This window comes from Hyperolius riggenbachi, chromosome 4 (genome assembly GCF_040937935.1).
Source record: "Hyperolius riggenbachi isolate aHypRig1 chromosome 4, aHypRig1.pri, whole genome shotgun sequence".
Lineage (NCBI taxonomy): Eukaryota > Metazoa > Chordata > Amphibia > Anura > Hyperoliidae > Hyperolius > Hyperolius riggenbachi.
Genome location: NC_090649.1, coordinates 17,779,882 through 17,800,683, shown reverse-complemented (window position 1 = coordinate 17,800,683; position 20,802 = coordinate 17,779,882). Strand labels below are relative to the sequence as shown.

Sequence of the window (20,802 nt, the reverse complement as noted above, 5' to 3'; positions counted from 1 at the left end):
GGGATGCGACGTTTTAGCACTAGCTATAGTGTTTTACATAAACAAAAGTTAAAAACATGGATTTTAACTCGCCTTAGTCTTTCTTTAAGTAACCTGGTTCTCTTCTGAAGTTCTGATATGGTCACACTCCAAACAAGATTAGATTATTGTAATGACATAAAATAACAACCTTCCAACAGAGGTACAAGAGGTAAAAGATGTAGGTGTTGTTTTACATTCACTGACGTCACCAACTGCAATGATCATGATCAAAAACATTTATTGAGCACAAAGCGTTTAATGAGCCCATTCATTCTTATGGATATCAATGTCCTCTATAGATTTTTATGATATGATTTTTATGATATGATTTTTATGTTAGGATTTTATTGTAGGACTTATTTTAGCAGTAAGGGCTCAGTAATTCAAAGAATAAATGAAGAGACGGCACTCCACTGGCTGCAATCAAGGTGCTGTGTATTGCGTCTTGTTCGCAATACACAGCACCTTGATTGCAGCCAGTGGAGTGCCGTCTCTTCATTTATTATTCTTTGAGGTCACTAGAGCTGTTTGAGCAATCCAGCTGAGACAACGCACCGGCTAGAGTGTCCAAGTAGCTTGCTACTGGACTTGCTGCTCACCAAGCATCTCTACGATTGCATGTACGAAGGGCTCAATAATTGCCTTCACTGGAATAAACAAACAGAAAGCACTCCCCATAGTACATTTATTAAAATAAGGACAAATATGCTAAATTGCACTTACACAATCTCCGGAGGGTGCAAGTACATGTAGTGACAGACACTAACAGGCGCAGATATTTGCACAGTAATTGCAGCTCTGTTAGTAGAAGCTGCCCCATTGCTGTTATAATTCATTTTGGACTTGTTTTGAGCTAATGATTGAAAATTTGGCTCAAGTATCTAAGATTCACTACTATTTTTTCTTTTCCTCTTTATTTCATTTTCTTTCTTTCTTTCTTTCTTTCTTTCTTTCTTTCTTTCTTTCTTTCTTTCTTTCTTTCTTTCTTTCTTTCTTTCTTTCTTTCTTTCTTTCTTTCTTTTCCATAAGTGTCTTGCTTTCATATTCTCTATTGGCACATTCTATTGACCTGGAGAAGTGAGCTTTGGACTCGTAAAATGCATTGACTTCTTGTGCTCAATAAATGTTTTTTGGGTTATTATGATTGTGGTTGGTGACTTCATCAGAGCCAACCCCTACTAAACTGTTTTTAAGATTTTTATATTTTTTAGGTGCCTCTTGCTAGTTTTACAAAAATGTCAGCATGATTCCAGGCTTTTTTTGTTGTTGTTTCCTAAACCTAATTACAATATTTTAAGATGTACAGCCAATAATGTGCATCTATTGGAGAACATAGTACGGTATTGAAAGCTTTCTATTTTAATTGTTTGTTGGGCAATAAATGCCTTTATTTAATCATTATTTAACTCTTCTTTATTTAAATACATAAAAAAAAAACCAAACCTGTTTATTTAAAGTACGCCTGAGCCTGTGCCCTTAAAGTGAACCTTAAGTCAGCACACAAAAATGAGATTTACTCACCTGGGGCTTCCCTCAGCCCCCTGCAGCTGATCGGTGCCCTCGCCGTGTCTCGGAGATCCTCCCGTCCTCGCCGGCGACCACTTCCGGTTTCGCCGTCAGGACCCGACAGGCTGGGAACGTGAGTGATTCTTTGCGTTCCCAGCCACAATATCGCCCCTATGCGGCCAGGTGAGGGCGATACTGTGGCTGGGAACGCGAAGAATCACTCGCATTCCCAGCCTGTCGGGTCCTGACGGCGAAACCGGAAGTGGTCGCCGGCGAGGGCACCGATCAGCTGCAGGGGGCTGAGGAAAGCCCCAGGTGAGTAAATCTCATTTTTGTGTGCTGACTTAAGGTTCACTTTAATGAGCTGAGAGGCTACATTTGCAGCCAGTATGAGTCAGGTGATGCTTGGTTGAGAACACCTTGAGCCTTCCTTTTGTCATTGATCGATAAAGGAGGAACCATTACTGATCAGGATTGATGACCACCCCTCTGAGGTCCATGTGTCACTCTATGATCCATTCGCAGAGAGTGTGCAGTACTGAGAGCAGAGTATAGATGGAGAGGCCATTACTGCTCAGGATTGATGACTGCCCCTCTGAGGTCCATAAGTCACTCTGATCCATTTGTAGAGAGGATGACCACCCGTCTGAGGTCCATGTGTCACTCTATGATCCATTTGCAGAGTGCAATACTGAGAGCAGAGTATAGATGAAGGATGGGCCATTACTGATCAGGATTGATGACCGCCCCTCTGAGGTCCATGCGTCACTCTATGATCCATTTGCAGAGTGCAATACTGAGAGCAGCGTATAGATAATAGAGAGACCATTACTGATCAGGATTGATGACTACCCGTCTGAGGTCCATGCGTCACTCTATGATCCATTTGCAGAGTGCAATACTGAGAGCAGCGTATAGATAATAGAGAGACCATTACTGATCAGGATTGATGACTGCCCCGGTGAGGTTCATGTGTCACTCTATGATCCATTTGCAGAGTGCAGCACTGAGAGCAGAGTATAGATGGATAGGCCATTACTGCTCTGGATTGATGACCACCCCTCTGAGGTCCATGCGTCACTCTGCTCTCAGTACTGCACACTCTACGAATGGATCAGAGTGACACATGGACCTCAGAGGGATGGTCATCAATCCTGAGCAGTAATGGCCTCTCCATCTATACTCTGCTCTCAGTATTGCACTCTGCAAATGGATCATAGAGTGACACATGAACCTCACCGGGGCAGTCATCAATCCTGATCAGTAATGGTCTCTCTATTATCTATACGCTGCTCTCAGTATTGCACTCTGCAAATGGATCATAGAGTGACGCATGGACCTCAGAGGGGTGGTCATCAATCCTGAGCAGTAATGGCCTCTCCTTCATCTATACTCTGCTCTCAGTATTGCACTCTGCAAATGGATTATAGAGTGACGCATGGACCTCAGAAGAGGGTCTTTCTTTCTTTCTTTCTTTCTTTCTTTCTTTCTTTCTTTCTTTCTTTCTTTCTTTCTTTCTTTCTTTCTTTCTTTCCATAAGTATCTTGCTTTCATATTCTCTATTGGCACATTCTATTGACCTGGAGAAGTGAGCTTTGGACTAGTAAAATGCATTGACTTCTTGTGCTCAATAAATGTTTTTTGGGTTATTATGATTGTGACTTCATCAGAGCCAACCCCTACTAAACTGTTTTTAAGATTTTTATATTTTTTAGGTGCCTCTTGCTAGTTTTACAAAAATGTCAGTATGATTCCAGGCTTTTTTGTTGTCGTTTCCTAAAGCTAATTACAGTATTTTAAGATGTACAGCCAATGATGTGCATCTATTGGAGAACATAGTACGGTATTGAAAGCTTTCTATTTTAATTGTTTGTTGGTCAATAAATGCCTTTTATTAATCATTCTTTAACTCTTCTTTATTTAAATACATAAAAAAAACCCAAACCTGTTTATTTAAAGTACGCCTGAGCCTGTGCCCTTAATGAGCTGAGAGGCTACATTTGCAGCCAGTATGAGTCAGGTGATGCTTGGTTGAGAACACCTTGAGCCTTCCTTTTGTCATTGATCGATAAAGGAGGAACCATTACTGATCAGGATATTGACCACCCCTCTGAGGTCCATGTGTCACTCTATGATCCATTTGCAGAGTGCAATACTGAGAGCAGAGTATAGATAATGGAGAGACCATTACTGATCAGGATTGATGACCGCCCCTCTGAGGTCCATGCGTCACTCTATGATCCATTTGCAGAGTGCAATACTGAGAGCAGAGTATAGATGGAGAGGCCATTACTGATCAGGATTGATGACCACCCGTCTGGGGTCCATGCGTCACTCTATGATACTGAGAGCAGAGTATAGATGGAGAGGCCATTACTGCTCAGGATTGATGACCACCCGTCTGAGGTCCATGTGTCACTCTATGATCCATTTGCAGAGTGCAATACTGAGAGCAGAGTATAGATGGAGAGGCCATTACTGATCAGGATTAATGACCACCCGTCTGAGGTCCATGTGTCACTCTATGATCCATTTGCAGAGTGCAATACTGAGAGCAGAGGATAGATGGAGAGGCCATTACTGATCAGGATTGATGACTGCCCCTCTGAGTCACTCTATGATCTATTTGTTCTCTTATGTCACAGGTGAAAAGTGGTATTTCGGAGTTCCTGTTTAAGTTGCTGGTCCTGCAGTATGTTATGGATTCTGAAGGAAGGCTGTGGAAGCGCCAACTCAGTCACCTGTACATGATAGAGATTCTGGAACCTTCTGACTTGTATCAATACGTGAGTGATATATATATACAGTATACACTGTTCTCCACACATTCTGCTTCTCATCATTGTCTTGTAACGAAAAATGTAATTTGCTCACCAAGTTCCTTCCTGTATTTAGTGACCATAGATGGCATAAGAAGTGTCATCCTGTGATATGTTTAATTGTGGTTCCAATGAATTTGATATGGGAACGCTACCGGGTAAATTTAGTTTAACACAATACCCAAGGACACAGTTCCTCAGGGCCCACCAACAGTGCATGTTTTGCAGGAAACCATAAGCATTAACAGGTGAGGCAATTAGCGTCTCAGCAGAGCTGATCAGCTACCTCTGTGGATTTCCACAAAACATGCACTGTTGGTGGGCCTTGAGGACGCGTACGTTAAAAAGGGGCGCTGGGAAAAAAGGGCGCGAGGTTTTAAACGATAAGCATGGATAACGTTTAAAAATATATTGTACTATATTTCGTTTATGTTTTATAAAGTTGTAAATAATGTGCATGAAATCGGCAATTGTGAAAACGTTAATCTTCTGTTTAAAAACTGAAATGCATAATAACGTTTAAAAAAAAATTAGTAAGTAACCCTCCCTGTACCTACCCCTAACCCCAAGACCCCCGTATTGGTGCCTAAACCTAAGATCCCCTGGTGGTGCCTAACCTAAGACCCCCCTGGTGGTGCCTAAACCTAAGACCCCCCTGGTGGTGCCTAAACCTAAGACCCTCCTGGTGGTGCCTAAACCTAAGACCCCCCTGGTGGTGCCTAAACCTAAGACCCCCCTGGTGGTGCCTAAACCTAAGACCTCCCTGGTGGTGCCTAAACCTAAGACCCCCCTGGTGGTGCCTAAACCTAAGACCCCCCTGGTGGTGCCTAAACCTAAGACCCCCTGGTTGTGCCTAAACCTAAGACCCCCTGGTGGTGCCTAAACCTAAGACCCCCCTGGGGGTGCCTAAACTTAAGACCCCCCTGGGGGTGCCTAAACCTAAGACCCCCCTGGTGGTGCCTAAACCTAAGACCCCCCTGGTGGTGCCTAAACCTAAGACCCCCCTGGTGGTGCCTAAACCTAAGACCCCCCCTGGTGGTGCCTAAACCTAAGACCCCCCCTGGTGGTGCCTAAACCTAAGACCTCCCCTGATGGTGCCTAAACCTAAGACCCCCCTGGTGGTGCCTAAACCTAAGACCCCCCCTGGTGGTGCCTAACCCTAAGACTCCCCTGATGGTGCCTAAACCTAAGACCCCCCTGGTGGTGTCTAAACCTAAGACCCCCCTGGTGGTGCCTAAACCTAAGACCCCCCCCCTGGTGGTGCCTAAACCTAAGACTCCCCTGATGGTCCCTAAACCTAAGACCCCCCTGATGGTGCCTAAACCTAAGAGCCCCCTGGTGGTGCCTAAACCTAAGACCCCCCTGGTGGTGCCTAAACCTAAGACCCCCCTGGTGGTGCCTAAACCTAAGACCCCCCTGTTGGTGCCTAAACCTAAGACCCCCCTGGTGGTGCCTAAACCTAAGACCCTCCTTAGTGATCACTGTATTGCGTGTAGAATAATGTTTTAGAAACAGTAAGGGATAAAATATATTACAATTTACGTTACGTACTGATCGCTTTATTTCGTGAATAATAATGTTTTACAAACACTAAGGGATAACATTTTAAAGTAATGTTTTATTGAAATAAGAAACGTAAATCATCACAAGCAGTTATAAAACATTAAAAATCTTCGGGCGCCGTTGGAAAACGTTATTATTCTCGGGCGCCCTTTTTTCCCGTTCGGCGCCCAGTAAACGATATTTATTATGGGAGTGAATGGCGGCGCCCGATTTGTCCACTAGCCACCTGCGCCTTTTTTTACTGTTTCCCTTGAGGACAGGGTTGGGGAACACTGCTTTCCCTCCATTTTGTAAGGGCAGGGACCCACAAGGGATCACAGCAGCACTTTGAAATTGTGTAAGCACTGTGTGTAGCGATTCCTAGAGCGATCGTGATTATCAGCATTTGGAAGCACTTTGCAGCAAACTGTACAGTGCTTCCAATTTATCATTTGTCTGTGTAAATAAAGTTTTATGTACTTACCAGGTATCCCTATGTCTGACTTCTGCCCTTAGTCCCACCCCTTGCAGAAGAAGTTATAGACTCTCCTCTAGCTCCAATCGGAGAAGTCCCTGTGCCCTCTACTACTGGGGGCGGGGCTATAGATGGACATCAGAAATCGGTATATTAAGCTTCATTAAAAAAAAAAAAAATGTCTCCCCAAATCACTGTAAAGCCGATATGAAAAGTGATTCAAAAGTGATTTTGCAGTACTCCTATTCTTTGAATTGGAGCACAAACACATCCAAAATGCTGCATGTCCTGCAATTGCGATGTGACATAATCGCAATTGCTCAGAGTTCTCCCCAGAATTTTTTTCCAGTCGGGTGGCATGAAATAGCAGCCGGGTGGTAGGAAAAAGTAGGCGGGTGGGTTTGAGATGAAAATGCAGGGCAACTCTGCTTACAGCATAAGAGGAGGTGAGGAGGTGAGCTGATGACAGCCGGGTGGTCACCAAATCTAGCCGGGTGGAGCACCCGGCTAAAAGAGCCTGGGGAGTCCACTGTTGCTCTAATAGGTTCCCCACCGTTGGCAAAGTGTTTTTGTGAATTGCTGGCAATTGTCGGCCATCCAAAAATGCAGCCTAAGTTTTATAGTGGAAAATTCATATACTGTTTGAGTTTCTGTTTACTGTATTGTCTATTAACCACTTTACCTCCAAAGTTTTCCCCGTAATCACCAGAGAAATAGCACTCCTTCAATTCATAAAACAATCTATATCTTGTTTTCTCTACTCGTCATCCGGGACAACAGGAGATCCGGTCCCTCCTCCGGATCTGGGGAAACGATCAATCAAGAAAGCATTAAAAGCCCCCGCCCACCCTCATTCCTCAGTTCATCTGTGTTTCCCTCCAGGAAACACCTTCAAGAAAGCAGCTCCCGATTGTTGTTTTTTACCTTGCCAGAGGGTGACAGGCCTTGGGTGTTTTCCGGAGGGGATTCCTGTGGGGCCTGTCTTTCTTGGGGGGGAGGGAAATCCGCTTCATGGTGGCACAACAGCGTTTTCCCCTACCTCCTTACTGGACGCTGGCTCACGGAGGGAATCGCCGTAGTTTCTATCTCAGCCGCAGTAGCTTCCGGGTCTCTGACGTCATCAGTCGAGCGGCAGAAAGGGGAAGATAAAGCGGAGGACCAGGAAGGAGGAAGTGGTTTCCTGGAGGACGCGCACAGACCAGCATGGAAGCCCAAGCGGCTGCAAAGCCTTCAGGGCAGACCCAGCCCCAAGCGGCGGCTTCTGGTGTGGTGAGTCCTCTGTTTTGGAGGAATTTATATGGTCTTATTTAACCAAATGGGCTCAGACATTGTCTTTTTGTGTGTTTATATTGTAGGCAAAAACTGAGCCCAAAAATCCTGCTACAGCCCCTGAAAAGAAGTATAAAAGATGTGGATTTTGTAGCAAGATTCCAGTTGAAGCTCCTAAAAATGCTTGCCAATCATGTATAGATGCTTTAGTAGCTTCAGAAACTTCCAACATTTTAAAGGGTGTTATGGAATCGGTGAATATTAGGATGCAGGAGACATTCGATAAATTTAAAGAATCTTTTGTTCCTCCAGCTGCTGAGCCTTTACCTGGCCCTTTCTCAGCTTCACTCCCGGGCCCTTCGGGGTTTTTCTCTCAGCCGTCTTGCATTTCGGATATTTTAGGAGCTGAGGAGGAGGAAGAAATGGGAGAGGAGGGGGAGGAGGAAGGGGAAGAGGTATCAGAAATTATATCTTTAGAGGAAGGTGAACGTCCTCAGTCTGATGAATCAGAAGCTGAACATTTACTTAGAACTCTGAGATTTCTATTTTCCCCTGACGAATCTTCTGAGTATCTTAAAGCGGTTTATGCTACTGATCAAATTAAAGAAACAGTTGCTGAATTAACTCCTATTCCTAAATCATCTAAGAGGAAATACCCTTTCTCTCAGTCTGACATTGATAAATGGATTAAATGCCCCAAATTGGATGCAGCGTTAGCTAAATACTCTAAGGATTCAGATTTGTCATTTGAGGATGCAGGGACCCTTAAAGATCCTATGGATAAAAAAGTTGAGGGTCTCCTTAAAAAAGCTTGGGATTCAGCAGCATTTGGTTTCCTTCCTGGGATTTCAGCTACATGTATATCTCGCAATTTGAGAATTTGGATGGATAATCTAATTTCCCAGATTGAAAAAGGGGCTCCGTCTAAGGATTATGCGGCTTCTTTACCAGTGGTTCTCAAAACGGTTGCCTTTTTGGCAGATGCAATTACTGAAATGGTTCGAATTACAGCGCTCACTACTGCGCTCATTAATTCTGCCAGACGGGCTATATGGCTGAAAACCTGGGAGGGGGATTTAACCTCTAAAAATAAGTTATGTTTTGAAGGTAATCTTCTTTTTGGAACAGAATTAGATAATGTTTTATCTCGTTCTGCGGAAAAAGGGAAACAGTTCCTGAATAAAAAGAGGGTCCTAAAGGGTAAAAGACCCTTTGTAGCTAAGAAATGGGCTAATGAACAGGGGATAACTTGGCCTAATAAAAATCGGACTGTGCAGAGGAAGTGGTCCTTTCCGAAAGGTAAAGGGAAAGGAGGCTTCACGCTCGGGAATTCCAACCCTACCGATTTTTTTCAGGTCATCAGAGATATTTAAGGTTTGCGATCCGAGATCAGTTTCGGATTCGTCATATCCAATTTCAGGCTCTGCCTTTCGGCATTGCATTAGCTCCTCGGATTTTCACAAAGGTTCTGGCCGAAGTGATGAAAGAACTAAGATTACAGGGTATTTCGATTGTCCCTTATATGGACGATCTCCTAGTGTTTGCAGAAACAGAAGATTTGATTCTAGCACACAGGGAGATTGTTATAACAACCCTTACGCGGGTAGGTTGGATCATAAATTATGCCAAGTCGGCTTTGATCCCTGCTCAGCAAATTACCTTTTTAGGATACCAGATAAACTCTATGTTACAGAAAAAATTTCTACCTCAGGCAAAGGTTCTAAAAATCCAGTTAGAGGTGGAGAAGATGTTGTTAGACGAATGCTCTCTTCGTCAGATTATGAGACTTCTGGGTCTATTTACGGCTGCAATCCTGGCCGTGATGTGGGCTCAGTCTCACGGCAGACTGTTACAGAAAGTACTTCTGACAAATTGGGACAAATCCCAGGATTCTCTGGATCTTCGAATTACCATTCCGGATCCAGTGAAAGTCAGTCTAAAGTAGTGGCTGAAGCAGGAAAATTTACAGACGGGGAGGTGGTGGAGACAATCAAACCCGATAAAATTTTTTACAGATGCAAGTTCATGGGGCTGGGGGGCAACCGCTCTGGGGCAACATGCACAGGGTTCCTGGTCCCAGGACATAAGAAGGAAATCGTCCAATTTCAGAGAACTGATGGCAGTTTGGGAGGCCCTTCTAGCATTTCAGGAAATGATAGAGGGAAGACATGTTTTGATTTTTTCCGACAATATTACGACGGTGGCTTATCTGGCGAAGCAAGGAGGGACAAGATCCAGTGATCTCATGTCCCTATCCTCAGAGATCTTCAACTGGGTAGAGCACAAGATTCTATCTTTATCTGCAATTCATATAAGAGGGGTGTTGAATCAGGAAGCAGATTTTTTGAGTCGACAACAAGTGAGTCAATCGGATTGGAGTCTCCATCCGGAGGTTTTCCACGCGGTATCGGAGGTTTTTGGCGCACCGGATATAGATCTCTTTGTCTCCCCAGAGAATGCGAAAACGGATCGTTTTTTCTCCCTTCACAGGTGCCCAGGATCTCTGGGATTGGACGCACTCAGTCTCCCATGGCAGTACAATCTATGTTATGCCTTTCCTCTATTAGCTCTCATACCTCAGGTTCTAGTAAAGCTACAAAAAGAAAAAAGTAAAAATGATCTCGATAGCCCCCATGTGGCCAAAAAGACCTTGGTATGCAACCCTGTTGAGGTTATCAGAGTGAGCTCCACTCCTTCTCCCGATACGACAGGACCTGTTGAGGCAGGGTCCTCTGAGTCATCCCAAGCCCCAGTTAATCCAGTTATTCAAACTGGCAGCTTGGATCCTGAAAGGGTGATTCTGAGGAAAAAAGGTATTTCAGAGAAGGTCATTGAAACCCTCATGAAATGCAGAAAGCCAGTAACTCAGAAAATGTATCGGAAAGTTTGGAAAGTTTTTTTCTGTCATGGTGCACTTCAAGGAATAAGGATGTTAACCTTACTAGTTCAGTTCTAGATTTTCTCCATGATGGTTTTGAGATGAAGCTGGCGCATAGTACTTCTAAAGTACAATGCTCGGCACTGTCTATCCTGTTAGATAGACACCTAGCTCAGGAGGAACTGGTAAGGAACTTTTTTAAGGCCATTCAAAGATCTACCCCAGTGAGACAGAAGATTTTTCCTCAATGGGATTTATCCTTGGTTCTCAATTGCCTCTTGAGGCCTCCTTTTGAACCTATTGATGAAATTGACATTAAGCTCCTTTCCTTCAAGTTAGCCTTTCTGATTGCTATCACGTCAGCCAGGAGGTTAGGAGACCTACAGGCATTATCGATTAAGGACCCTTTTTGGTTATCTGTCCTGATAGTATTCGTTTAAGATTAGATCCAGCTTACCTTCCTAAGGTATCGTCGGAATTTCATCGTTCCCAGATTATTTTGCCCTCCTTTTGTGATAAGGCTTAAAATAGCAAAGAGAGGGAGTTCCATTATTTAGATGCGAGACGCACTCTTCTGTCATATCTGGCTAGGACTAGAGAGCTCAGGAAATCGAGTAATCTGTTTATACTATTTGCAGGTAAGAATAGGGGGCAACAAGCATCAAAACAGACAATTGCTAGGTGGATTAGGCAAGCCATAATTCTGGCCTATCAGACTAGTAATTGTCCTGTACCTACCAACATTAAGGCCCATTCCACACGTTCCTTGTCCACATCCTGGGCTGAGAGAGCAGGGGCAACAATACAGCAGATCTGTCAAGCGGCAACCTGGTCAACAACATCCACGTTTATCAAACATTACAGAGTGGATGTATTATCTCAGCAAGATCAGTCGTTTGGCAGAAAGGTGCTCCAAGCAGTTGTCCCTCCCTAGGTGAGCCTTTTTCATTGAAAAGACTTCTTGCCTATCTCTCCTGTTGTCCCGGATGACGATTAGAGAAATACTCCTATTAGACCTACCGGTAATGGAGTTTCTAAGCGTCCTCCGGGACAACGCCTATAACCCTGCCCTACTTTGGGCACCTTTCTATAATTCTGTTTTATGGAGATAAGTCACTTTGGAATGAGGGTGGGCGGGGGCTTTTAATGCTTTCTTGATTGATCGTTTCCCCAGATCCGGAGGAGGGACCGGATCTCCTGTTGTCCCGGAAGACGCTTAGAAACTCCATTACTGGTAGGTCTAATAGGAGTATTTTTTCGCCACCAATTAGGATTTCTTTGAGGTGTACTGTTTGCTAATACTTATTTCATTCTAACTGCATTTTAAAAGGAAAAATAAGAAACAATTGGAAAACATTGTCAGTTTTCGGCCATTATAGCTTTAAAATAATACATGCTACTGTAAGTAAAACCCGCACATTTTATTTGCCCATATGTCCTGGTTATTGCAACGTTTAACATTTTAAATAAAAAAACTAGCAGTAATATACCCTCTTGACAAACATATTAAAGTTCAGTCCCTAATGTAACGATTTATGTATTTTTTTTATTGTAAATGTAAAAAAAAATAAAAAATGTGGGGGTGTGGGAGGTCAGGGGTTAATTTAAAATGTTTAAAAGAATCAATGTATGTATTTTATAGAAAAAAAAAGAATTTTACTTTTTGGCCACAAGATGTCCTCGCTGCTCACTTTCTTATGTGTAGTATTACTACTACGCATTTTAACAGGAATAAGAACAAATTTAAAAAATGCATTATTTCTCAGTTTTTGGCCATAATAATACGTGCTTGAAGTAGGAGGGCTTTTAGGTCTTTCATCCCCTATACACTCCTAGTGATTTGGGGTCACCCTGAGCTGCTTGGTTACTCTAAAATAATACGTGCTACTGTAATTAAAACCCACACATTTTATTTGCTCATTTGTCCCAGCTAAGAGGAAGCACTGCGTGGACGGGCTCTGTAAATGGCGGTGCCGTCTCATGGACAGCTGCAGCTATTCACACAGGGACTTGTGTTCCCATTTATTGATCTCCCGGCTAACGAACGGTGGTGGTAACGAGCGCGGGAGCGCGCAGAAGTATCTACGTCCCTGTTTACTAAACAGGGATGTAGATACTTGTGCCGATGGAGGGGAGGGAAATTTGAAAATGTGATTTTATTTATATTTTCCGCTTTGTTGCTGTGAAAATGCTAATTGTGTTTTTTATGTATTCTATATGCAGGTTCCCATATTGGTAGAAAAGAATTTCATTGATTTCTTCCCCAAGATATCATGTCACCCACCTAAAGAAGTTCTGAAAAGTATACAAGATAATGCAGGAAATTGTGGAAATCCAGGAATGGACACTGAAGAATTCCACAGTGAAGGTTTTCAGAGACCGTACCAATACTTGGCTAATTTTGAAAGTAGATGTTTAAACAAATTTGTGTTTTATGAACATAAAAAAGATCAAGATCAAGAAAAATGCCTGAAAATATTCCTAAAGTATTGTGGTATAGGTGACCCTTCTTGGTCCGAGCTTAGGAATTTTGCTTGGTTTCTAAATCTTCAGCTGAAAGACTGTGAATCAACACCCTTCTGTAGTAATGATTTGGTTGAAGATACACTGCGAGGATTTAAACATTTTGTGGTGAAATTTATGATATTAATGGCGAAAGACTTTGCTACTCCTTCCTTGTTCATTGCAGACCAAAGCCTGAAAAGACCAGAGAATAATGCTGATAAAGTCACTGAAGGAGATCTGGAACCTTTCTCAATACGTAAAAGATGGGAATGTGAGCCACATCCCTATATATTCTTTAATCACGACCGTACAACCATGACTTTTATTGGATTCCACCTGGAGCGAAATAATGCACGTGGTTTTGATGCCATCAATCCCAGAGATAGAAGTATCATCGAGAAAGATATCATGACCAAACAGCTTTATGATGACTTGGTGCGTCAGGGTGTGCAATTCAATATTGACTTTGACCAGCTATCCACACAAGAAAAATTTGAGAAATTGTGTCTGGTATTGGGAGGTAAGCCACCAACAAACCCAGACAAAACATATGAACTCACCCTGGACAACTTTCTGAAGATTCTGGCAATTAAAATGAGGTTCCGATGTGGAATCCCTGTTATCATTATGGGGGAAACAGGCTGTGGAAAAACGAGACTTATTAAGTTCATGTGCAATTTGAGCACAGAATCTCATGAAATAGAAAATATGAAGCTTGTAAAAGTTCATGGAGGCACCACTGCTGAGATGATTTTCAAAAATATTTTAGAGGCCCAACGTATTGCAAAAAATAACACAGGAAAAGAAAAAGGATGTGAAACTGTGCTATTTTTTGATGAAGCAAACACAACTGAGACCATTAGTTGCATCAAAGAAGTTCTCTGTGATCATACTGTAGATGGTGTGTTGTTAGAAAAGGACTGTGGACTACAGATTATTGCTGCTTGCAACCCTTACCGAAAGCACAATGACGACATGATCAAACGTTTGGAATCTGCTGGTCTAGGTTACAGAGTAAGAGCAGATCAGAGCAAGGAAAGACTTGGGTCAATTCCTTTGAGACAGCTAGTTTATCGTGTGCATCCATTGCCTCCTAGTATGATGCCACTTGTGTGGGATTTTGGACAGCTGAATAATGAGACCGAAAAGAAATACATACATCAGATTGTGCGACGCTTGGAAAAAGAGCTGATGCTTTTTTCTAGTGATATTGATTTATTGACTAATGTCCTCTCCACTTCTCAGTCACACATGAGAGCAAAAAATGATGAATGCAGTTTTGTGAGCCTTCGGGATGTGGAACGTTGTATAGAGGTCTTCAGGTGGTTCTATGAACATCATGATAAACTACTGAAATGTAAGCCACCCATGCCAGAGGAAGAAAAAGTAGACAAAAAAAATGAACCTAACAAAGTAGCCTGGTCTCTGGTGCTTGCTGTTGGTGTGTGTTATCATGCATCTTTGGAAACTAAAGTCAATTACAGAAAAGATATTAGTAAACTCTTTAAAGGGCCCTACAGTTGCCCCTACAATAACCCCAATGCGATTTTAAATGAAATAACAGCTGTTCAGGATATTTTCTTAAATGGCGTACAGTTAAGGGGAAACATAGCCAAAAACCTTGCTTTGAAGGAAAATCTCTTCATGATGGCCGTTTGCACCGAGCTTAGAATACCACTGTTTCTTGTTGGTAAACCTGGAAGTTCGAAGTCCCTCTCAAAAACAATTGTTGCTGATGCCATGCAAGGCCAAAGGGCTCACACAGAACTGTACAAAAACCTCAAGGAGATCCATTTGGTATCCTTTCAATGCAGTCCACATTCAACTCCAGAGGGTATAATCGGCACATTTAGGCAATGTGCCCGGTTTCAAGAAGGGAAAAATTTAAAAGAATATGCATCTGTAGTTGTGCTGGATGAAATTGGTCTTGCAGAAGACTCCCCTAAAATGCCTTTAAAAACACTTCATCCTTTGCTTGAAGATGGGTGTCTTGATGATGATGCCATCTCACTACACAAAAAAGTTGGATTTATTGGTATCTCTAACTGGGCTTTAGACCCAGCAAAAATGAACAGGGGGATATTTGTTTCCCGAGGAGACCCAGACAGCCAGGAACTTATCGCAAGTGCAGAAGGGATTTGTTCTTCTGATAAAGCAATCCTTCCAAAGGTATCACTGCATTTCTACAGTTTTTCAGATGCTTACCTTAAAATATGCAGGAGCGGACAGGGAAAGGAATTCTTTGGTCTACGTGACTTTTACAGCCTTGTTAAGCTGGTATTTGATTTTGCTAAACAGCCTGAAAGCAGCCTAACGTTGGATAAAATTGCTTGGGCTGTCCTCAGGAATTTCAGTGGGATGGATAAAGTTAATGCCTTGGACTTTTTCTTGAAAGGAGAGAAAGAAAATATAGCAACAATCAATACTATAGATCTGATTATCGAGAATGTCAACAGTGACAGTGATTGCCGCTACCTGCTGATACTGACCAAAAATTATGCAGCATTACAAATCTTACAGCAAATCTTTCTGAAAGAGAACCAACAGCCTGAAATCATATTTGGCTCCAGCTTCCCAAAGGACCAGGAATATTCACAGATTTGTAGAAATATCAACAAAGTTAAGAACTGCATGGAGACTGGAAAGATGGTGATACTGCTGAACCTCCAGAACCTGTATGAAAGTCTTTATGATGCACTGAACCAGTATTATGTCTATCTGGCAGGTCAAAAATATGTTGACTTGGGCTTGGGCACACATCGTGTTAAGTGTAGAGTACATCCAAAGTTCAGACTGATAGTCATTGAAGAAAAAGAGGTTGTTTACAGAGATTTCCCAATTCCCCTGATCAACCGTCTTGAGAAACACTACTTGGATATAAGCACTTTCCTAAATGAAGCACACAAGGCTGTAGTTCAGGAGATAGAGGCTTGGGTAAAGAAATTCAGCAGCCTGCATAACACCCAGCCATATAGTCCTTCAGAAGTCTTTATTGGGTACCATTCTGACTCTTGTGCCTCAGTTGTCCTTCAAGTGGTGGAGAAGATGAGGCACTCACATTCTGTTACTGAAAACATAACCGATGTGAAGAATCAAGCAAAACATATCCTGCTAAACTGTTCAACACCTGATTCTGTTATTCGCTTATGTGATGAAGAGTTAATTGACGAGTACTTCAAAAAGCAGCAACATGGTTCCTTGTTGGAGTTCCTCTCCTATCATGTACCTTCTGGACCCCAGGCCTGTACTTTATACACAGAGGTATTGTATGCCATCTGCTAAGTTTCTTTAACAACCAGATGAGGACATTTTGTTTCTAAAATTCTTAAAGGAATTGTCAGGCAAAAAAAAAGTTTCTCTTACCTGGGGCTTCTACCAGCCCCATGCAGCCATCCTGTGCCCTCGTAGTCACTCACTGCTGCTCCAGTCCCCCGCTGCCAGTTAGTTTCATTTTTGCTGTCCTCGGGGTCGGCGGGCGCATTGCATTCATTTTTGCACATTCCCCCTGGTGCAGGAACATTAACACATACATTTTTTAGTGGTGCAACGTGAAAATTTTTTAGCGTTGCACCGCTAATGCTAAAATGTTTTCGCGTTCCTCTACTAATGATAAAAAAATGTATGTGTTCATGTTCCTGCACCAGCGGGAATGCATACAAATGGATGCAATGCGACCCAAAACTAAACTAGCTGGCAGCGGGGGACTGGAGCAGCAGTGAGTGACTACGAGGGCACAGGATGGCTGCATGGGGCTGGTAGTAGCCCCAGGTAAGTGAAACTAATTTTTTTTTTGCCTGACAATTCCTTTAAAAACTCTAGAAAAGGACCCATTATTATTTTTCAAATCAAAACTTAAATCTAAAACTTGTAAAACAAAATTATATTCAATTAAAATCCTGTCCTGATATAAATGTATGTGTATGGCAAGGGAGGGGGAAGTAGGAAAATGTCTAAACACCGGACAGAAAAAATGAGCAGTATATTCAGCTAGAAAGCAGGAACAGGTTTATCCAGGAGAGCTGTAGTATAGCAGCAGAAAATCTGCTACGTATTTTTCGGACTATAAGACACACTTTTTCTCCCCCAAAAGTGGGGATAATAGGTTACTGCGTCTTATAGTCCAAATGTAACAATTTACCTGTCCGGGCGGGCACTGTTTCAGCAGCAGCAGAGTTATCCGGAGGTGTTCCAGCATAGCAGCAGCTGCTGCAATGATCTGTATGCCGGTGTCCATTGTCTTGTCCCCCGAGCGGCTCCAGCAGCAGCGTGATCCGTGATAACTCCCCGGGAGGCATGGCAGTAGGTGCTAATAAGATTGTTTATGCATGCGCCTCTTCTGTCCCTTCATCAGCCGCGCGTCGTCGTAATACAGGCACAGCGGGACATCTTCAGCCACGTTACTGCCAACGTGCGATAGAGACCAAGAAACAATTTAGGAGGTACAAATGCGAGGCATATACTCCAAGCAATAAGAACACATATATTAAGAAAATATCAAAAAATGCTTTATTAATTATCAAAAAAGAAGGTGCATAAAAAAGGTTTGACACATAAAAACAGAATCATCCTGATGGCTGTCAACACACCGCCCACTCATACCACATACGCAAACCACCATACAAACTTAACCCCATAATCACTAATAGTAGCAGCTTAACTGTAGGAACTCATGCATGAGCCAGTTTGATGTACTTAAGACTGGATATTTCAAAAAGTCCGCTCAACAATACTGACAACCAAATGTCAGGTAGCCGCCAGTAACCCAGCAATCCGCAACCCAGATGGTGTTGCAAAGGAGTAAATATTCCGAGTCAAAAAGTTGCAGCATTTGTAGAGGGCAGGCTGTTCAAAAGGGCACAGATAGAGAGCAACAATAAGCTGCAGGACTAAGAAGAAGCAAAGCAAGGTCCATCAACACATAAGCAGGGGCGACAGACACTGCAAGCTGCCAGCGTGCGGTGCAAAGCATGGACACATCAGGTCCTCCAAAAGAGCTAAGCATACAATACCAGGTAGGTGGTGTCCTGTCAGTTCCAATCCATGTATGTGTCGGAAGATACAAAGAATACCTCCATCCTGCCAGCAGCAATGGTCGTCTGAGAGCGTTTCCCAGAGTGTCTCTATGCTGTAAGCTTGAGTTACATGTCACAAAGCAGGGCGTGCTAAGGAAAGCAGAGTCCAGCCTGCAAGTGCAAAGAGCAGGGTCCAGATGTAGAGCGTACTGGAGAGAGCAGAGTCCAGCCTGCGGGTAGAGGGGTAGGTGGGTGCGCGGTGGCACAGCAGCCGGTGCGGGCAGCCTCAGGACGCTCGACCACACTGTCCTGACATGTTTCGCCGGACTTCCGGCTTTCTCAAAGGGGGGCGTAGCACAAGTGTGACACACATCCTTGCGTCCAACTAAAATACTCTAGCTCACCAATCAGTCCTCGCAGCGCCCGCCCCACACGGCCCAATCCCCAAAGGGAGGAGGGAGAGAGGCAAGCAGCTTCATCCACTCATGAGCCGGGGGGGGGGGCGCGCATCAACCACCGACAGGCGAGGCCGAGTACATCCAACCAGCCATACACAGACATCCAAACGCTCCCCCAGCCATGCCTACACAAAGAAGTAGGCAAGAGTCACAAATGAAGGGTGTGGGACTAAGAAGCCCAGCCAGCCCTGTCAAGGGAGCGATAAGAGCGTCCAGACCTAGAGCCCTATACATACTATACTAGACACATCAAAGGTAAACATCAGCCCAATAGGGTATAGAAATATGTACAATGTATCAATTACTACGTGGTGAAAAATAGAATAGCAGTCAACATGTATGTACAGGAGATCTACTATATATGAAATAGTCTCCGCACACACAAAAAATAATAAGGAATCACTATTCCTTTAATGTGTTTAAACAACTCCACATGTGTAGATGTGGAGTACTGCAATGATTCACGTGTGGGGACGCTGCACTAGCACATACCGGCGGGTCACAGGCAGAGGAGGAGGGCACACCCAGTTCAGCAACCCGGGAGAGCCCACACTAAGGAGATAAGAAGGAGGAGTAGCTATTATTTTCATTGAGTCCAGGTGGATCCGTGGCTCGAAGGTCAAAGATCCACCTAGACTCCCTCTGGAGCAGCAGGCGATCACTATTACCACCACGAATCGTGCGATGGATGCGATCTAGACCTATAAAGCGAACCCCCGACGGATTGCCACCGTGCACCGATTTAAAATGTCGGGCCACGGGGGTGGGAACAACCGAGGTGTTTTTACTCACAATGCTGGTGATGTGCTCAGACATGCGAGATCTTAAATCACGTTTTGTCTTGCCGACATAAAATGCCCCACAGGGGCATGTCAGCAAGTACACCACCAAGACCGTGCCGCAATTAACAAAGTGCGATAAATTCCATGGTCTATTATTGGGAAGCATTGCTGTTTTGCCGACCTGAATGTAGCGGCACATCGTGCAGCCGCCACATGTGTACGTACCCAAGCCCTTGCAATGTTGGCGTATATTCCCACTCCCATGGAAATGGCTCCCAACCAATTTATCCCTCAATGATGGTGCCCTACGGAAAACTATCTGCGGTTTCTCAGGCACAATTTTCACAAGTTTGGGATCATTTGTAAGGATATGCCAGTGACGGTCTATTATACGTTGAATTGATGCAGACTGTGCACAAAATTGCGTGCAAAATCTTAGCACCTCCGATTCGCGTTTCGCACCCCCGGACGATCCGAGAAGAGTGTCCCTGCTGCTCATATGAGCTCGTTTATAAGCTCGTTTCAGATGTTTGTCACGATAACCCCGCGCACGAAACCGTGCACGGAGGTCATCGGCTTCTCTCTTAAAGTCCACAGTCTGTGAACAGTTGCGCCTTAAGCGAAGATACTGGCCCATAGGAATCCCCCTGATCGTATGATCAGGGTGGAAACTATCGGCCCGCAGCAAAGAGTTGGTTGAAGTATCCTTACGAAAGAGTTGGGTAAAGAGGTATCCCCAATCATCAATGCCCACCCTAATGTCCAAAAACGGGATGCTAGATGCATCCCATTGTAGCGTGAATCTGAGATTGCGTTCGTTTGCGTTCAGACAAAACGCAAACTTCTGCAGAAGATCCACGCCTCCCGTCCACAAAATGAAGATGTCGTCAATATACCTGTGCCACGTCAAGACGTGGCACAGGTACATCGAAAGCCCATCATCCGAAAAAATATCACGTTCCCACGCCCCCAGGTACAGATTGGCGTACGACGGGGCACACGTGGTGCCCATCGCCGCCCCCTGCACCTGGAGGTAGTGGGACTCTTCAAAAACAAAAATGTTATTATGCAACAGGAAGCGTAGGAGGGACGAGAGGAAGAGATTGTGAGGCACATGTTGTATCCCTAATTCACTCAGAAAAAGGTCAATGGCATCAATACCCAAACTGTGTGGGATGCTTGAGTATAGGGCCTCCACATCGAGAGCCACAAGTAGCGTGCCCTCTGGCACCTGCATCCCATCCAAAATTTGGAGGAGGTGCAAGGTGTCCCTAGTATATGAAGGGAGGGATCTAACATGAGGTTGCAGATGTCGATCAATATATACACTTACACGCTCCGTTAGGGAGCCCCTGCCCGAGACGATAGGACGCCCAGGTGGTTTAACAAGGTTCTTATGCACTTTAGGAAGTGCATAAAAAGTAGGAGTGATCGGATCTGCAACCTTAAGAAAAGTACCCACGTCAGTATCTATGACATCACGTCTCACAGCCTCGTCAATGATGGAAAAAAGTTCCTTTTGGCATCGAGTGGCC

General features: G+C 43.8%; 1 protein-coding gene across 1 annotated transcript in view; it reads left to right on the top strand.

Moving 5' to 3' along the window:
* Nucleotides 1-20,802, top strand: part of LOC137504562 (E3 ubiquitin-protein ligase RNF213-like) — a 526,907-nt gene that overhangs the window by 89,013 nt on the left and 417,092 nt on the right. The window contains exons 8-9 of the mRNA XM_068233144.1: nucleotides 4,173-4,313; nucleotides 12,734-16,276. Of these exons, the coding sequence (XP_068089245.1) occupies nucleotides 4,173-4,313; nucleotides 12,734-16,276 (3,684 nt within the window). The remainder of the gene's footprint in view (nucleotides 1-4,172; nucleotides 4,314-12,733; nucleotides 16,277-20,802) is intronic.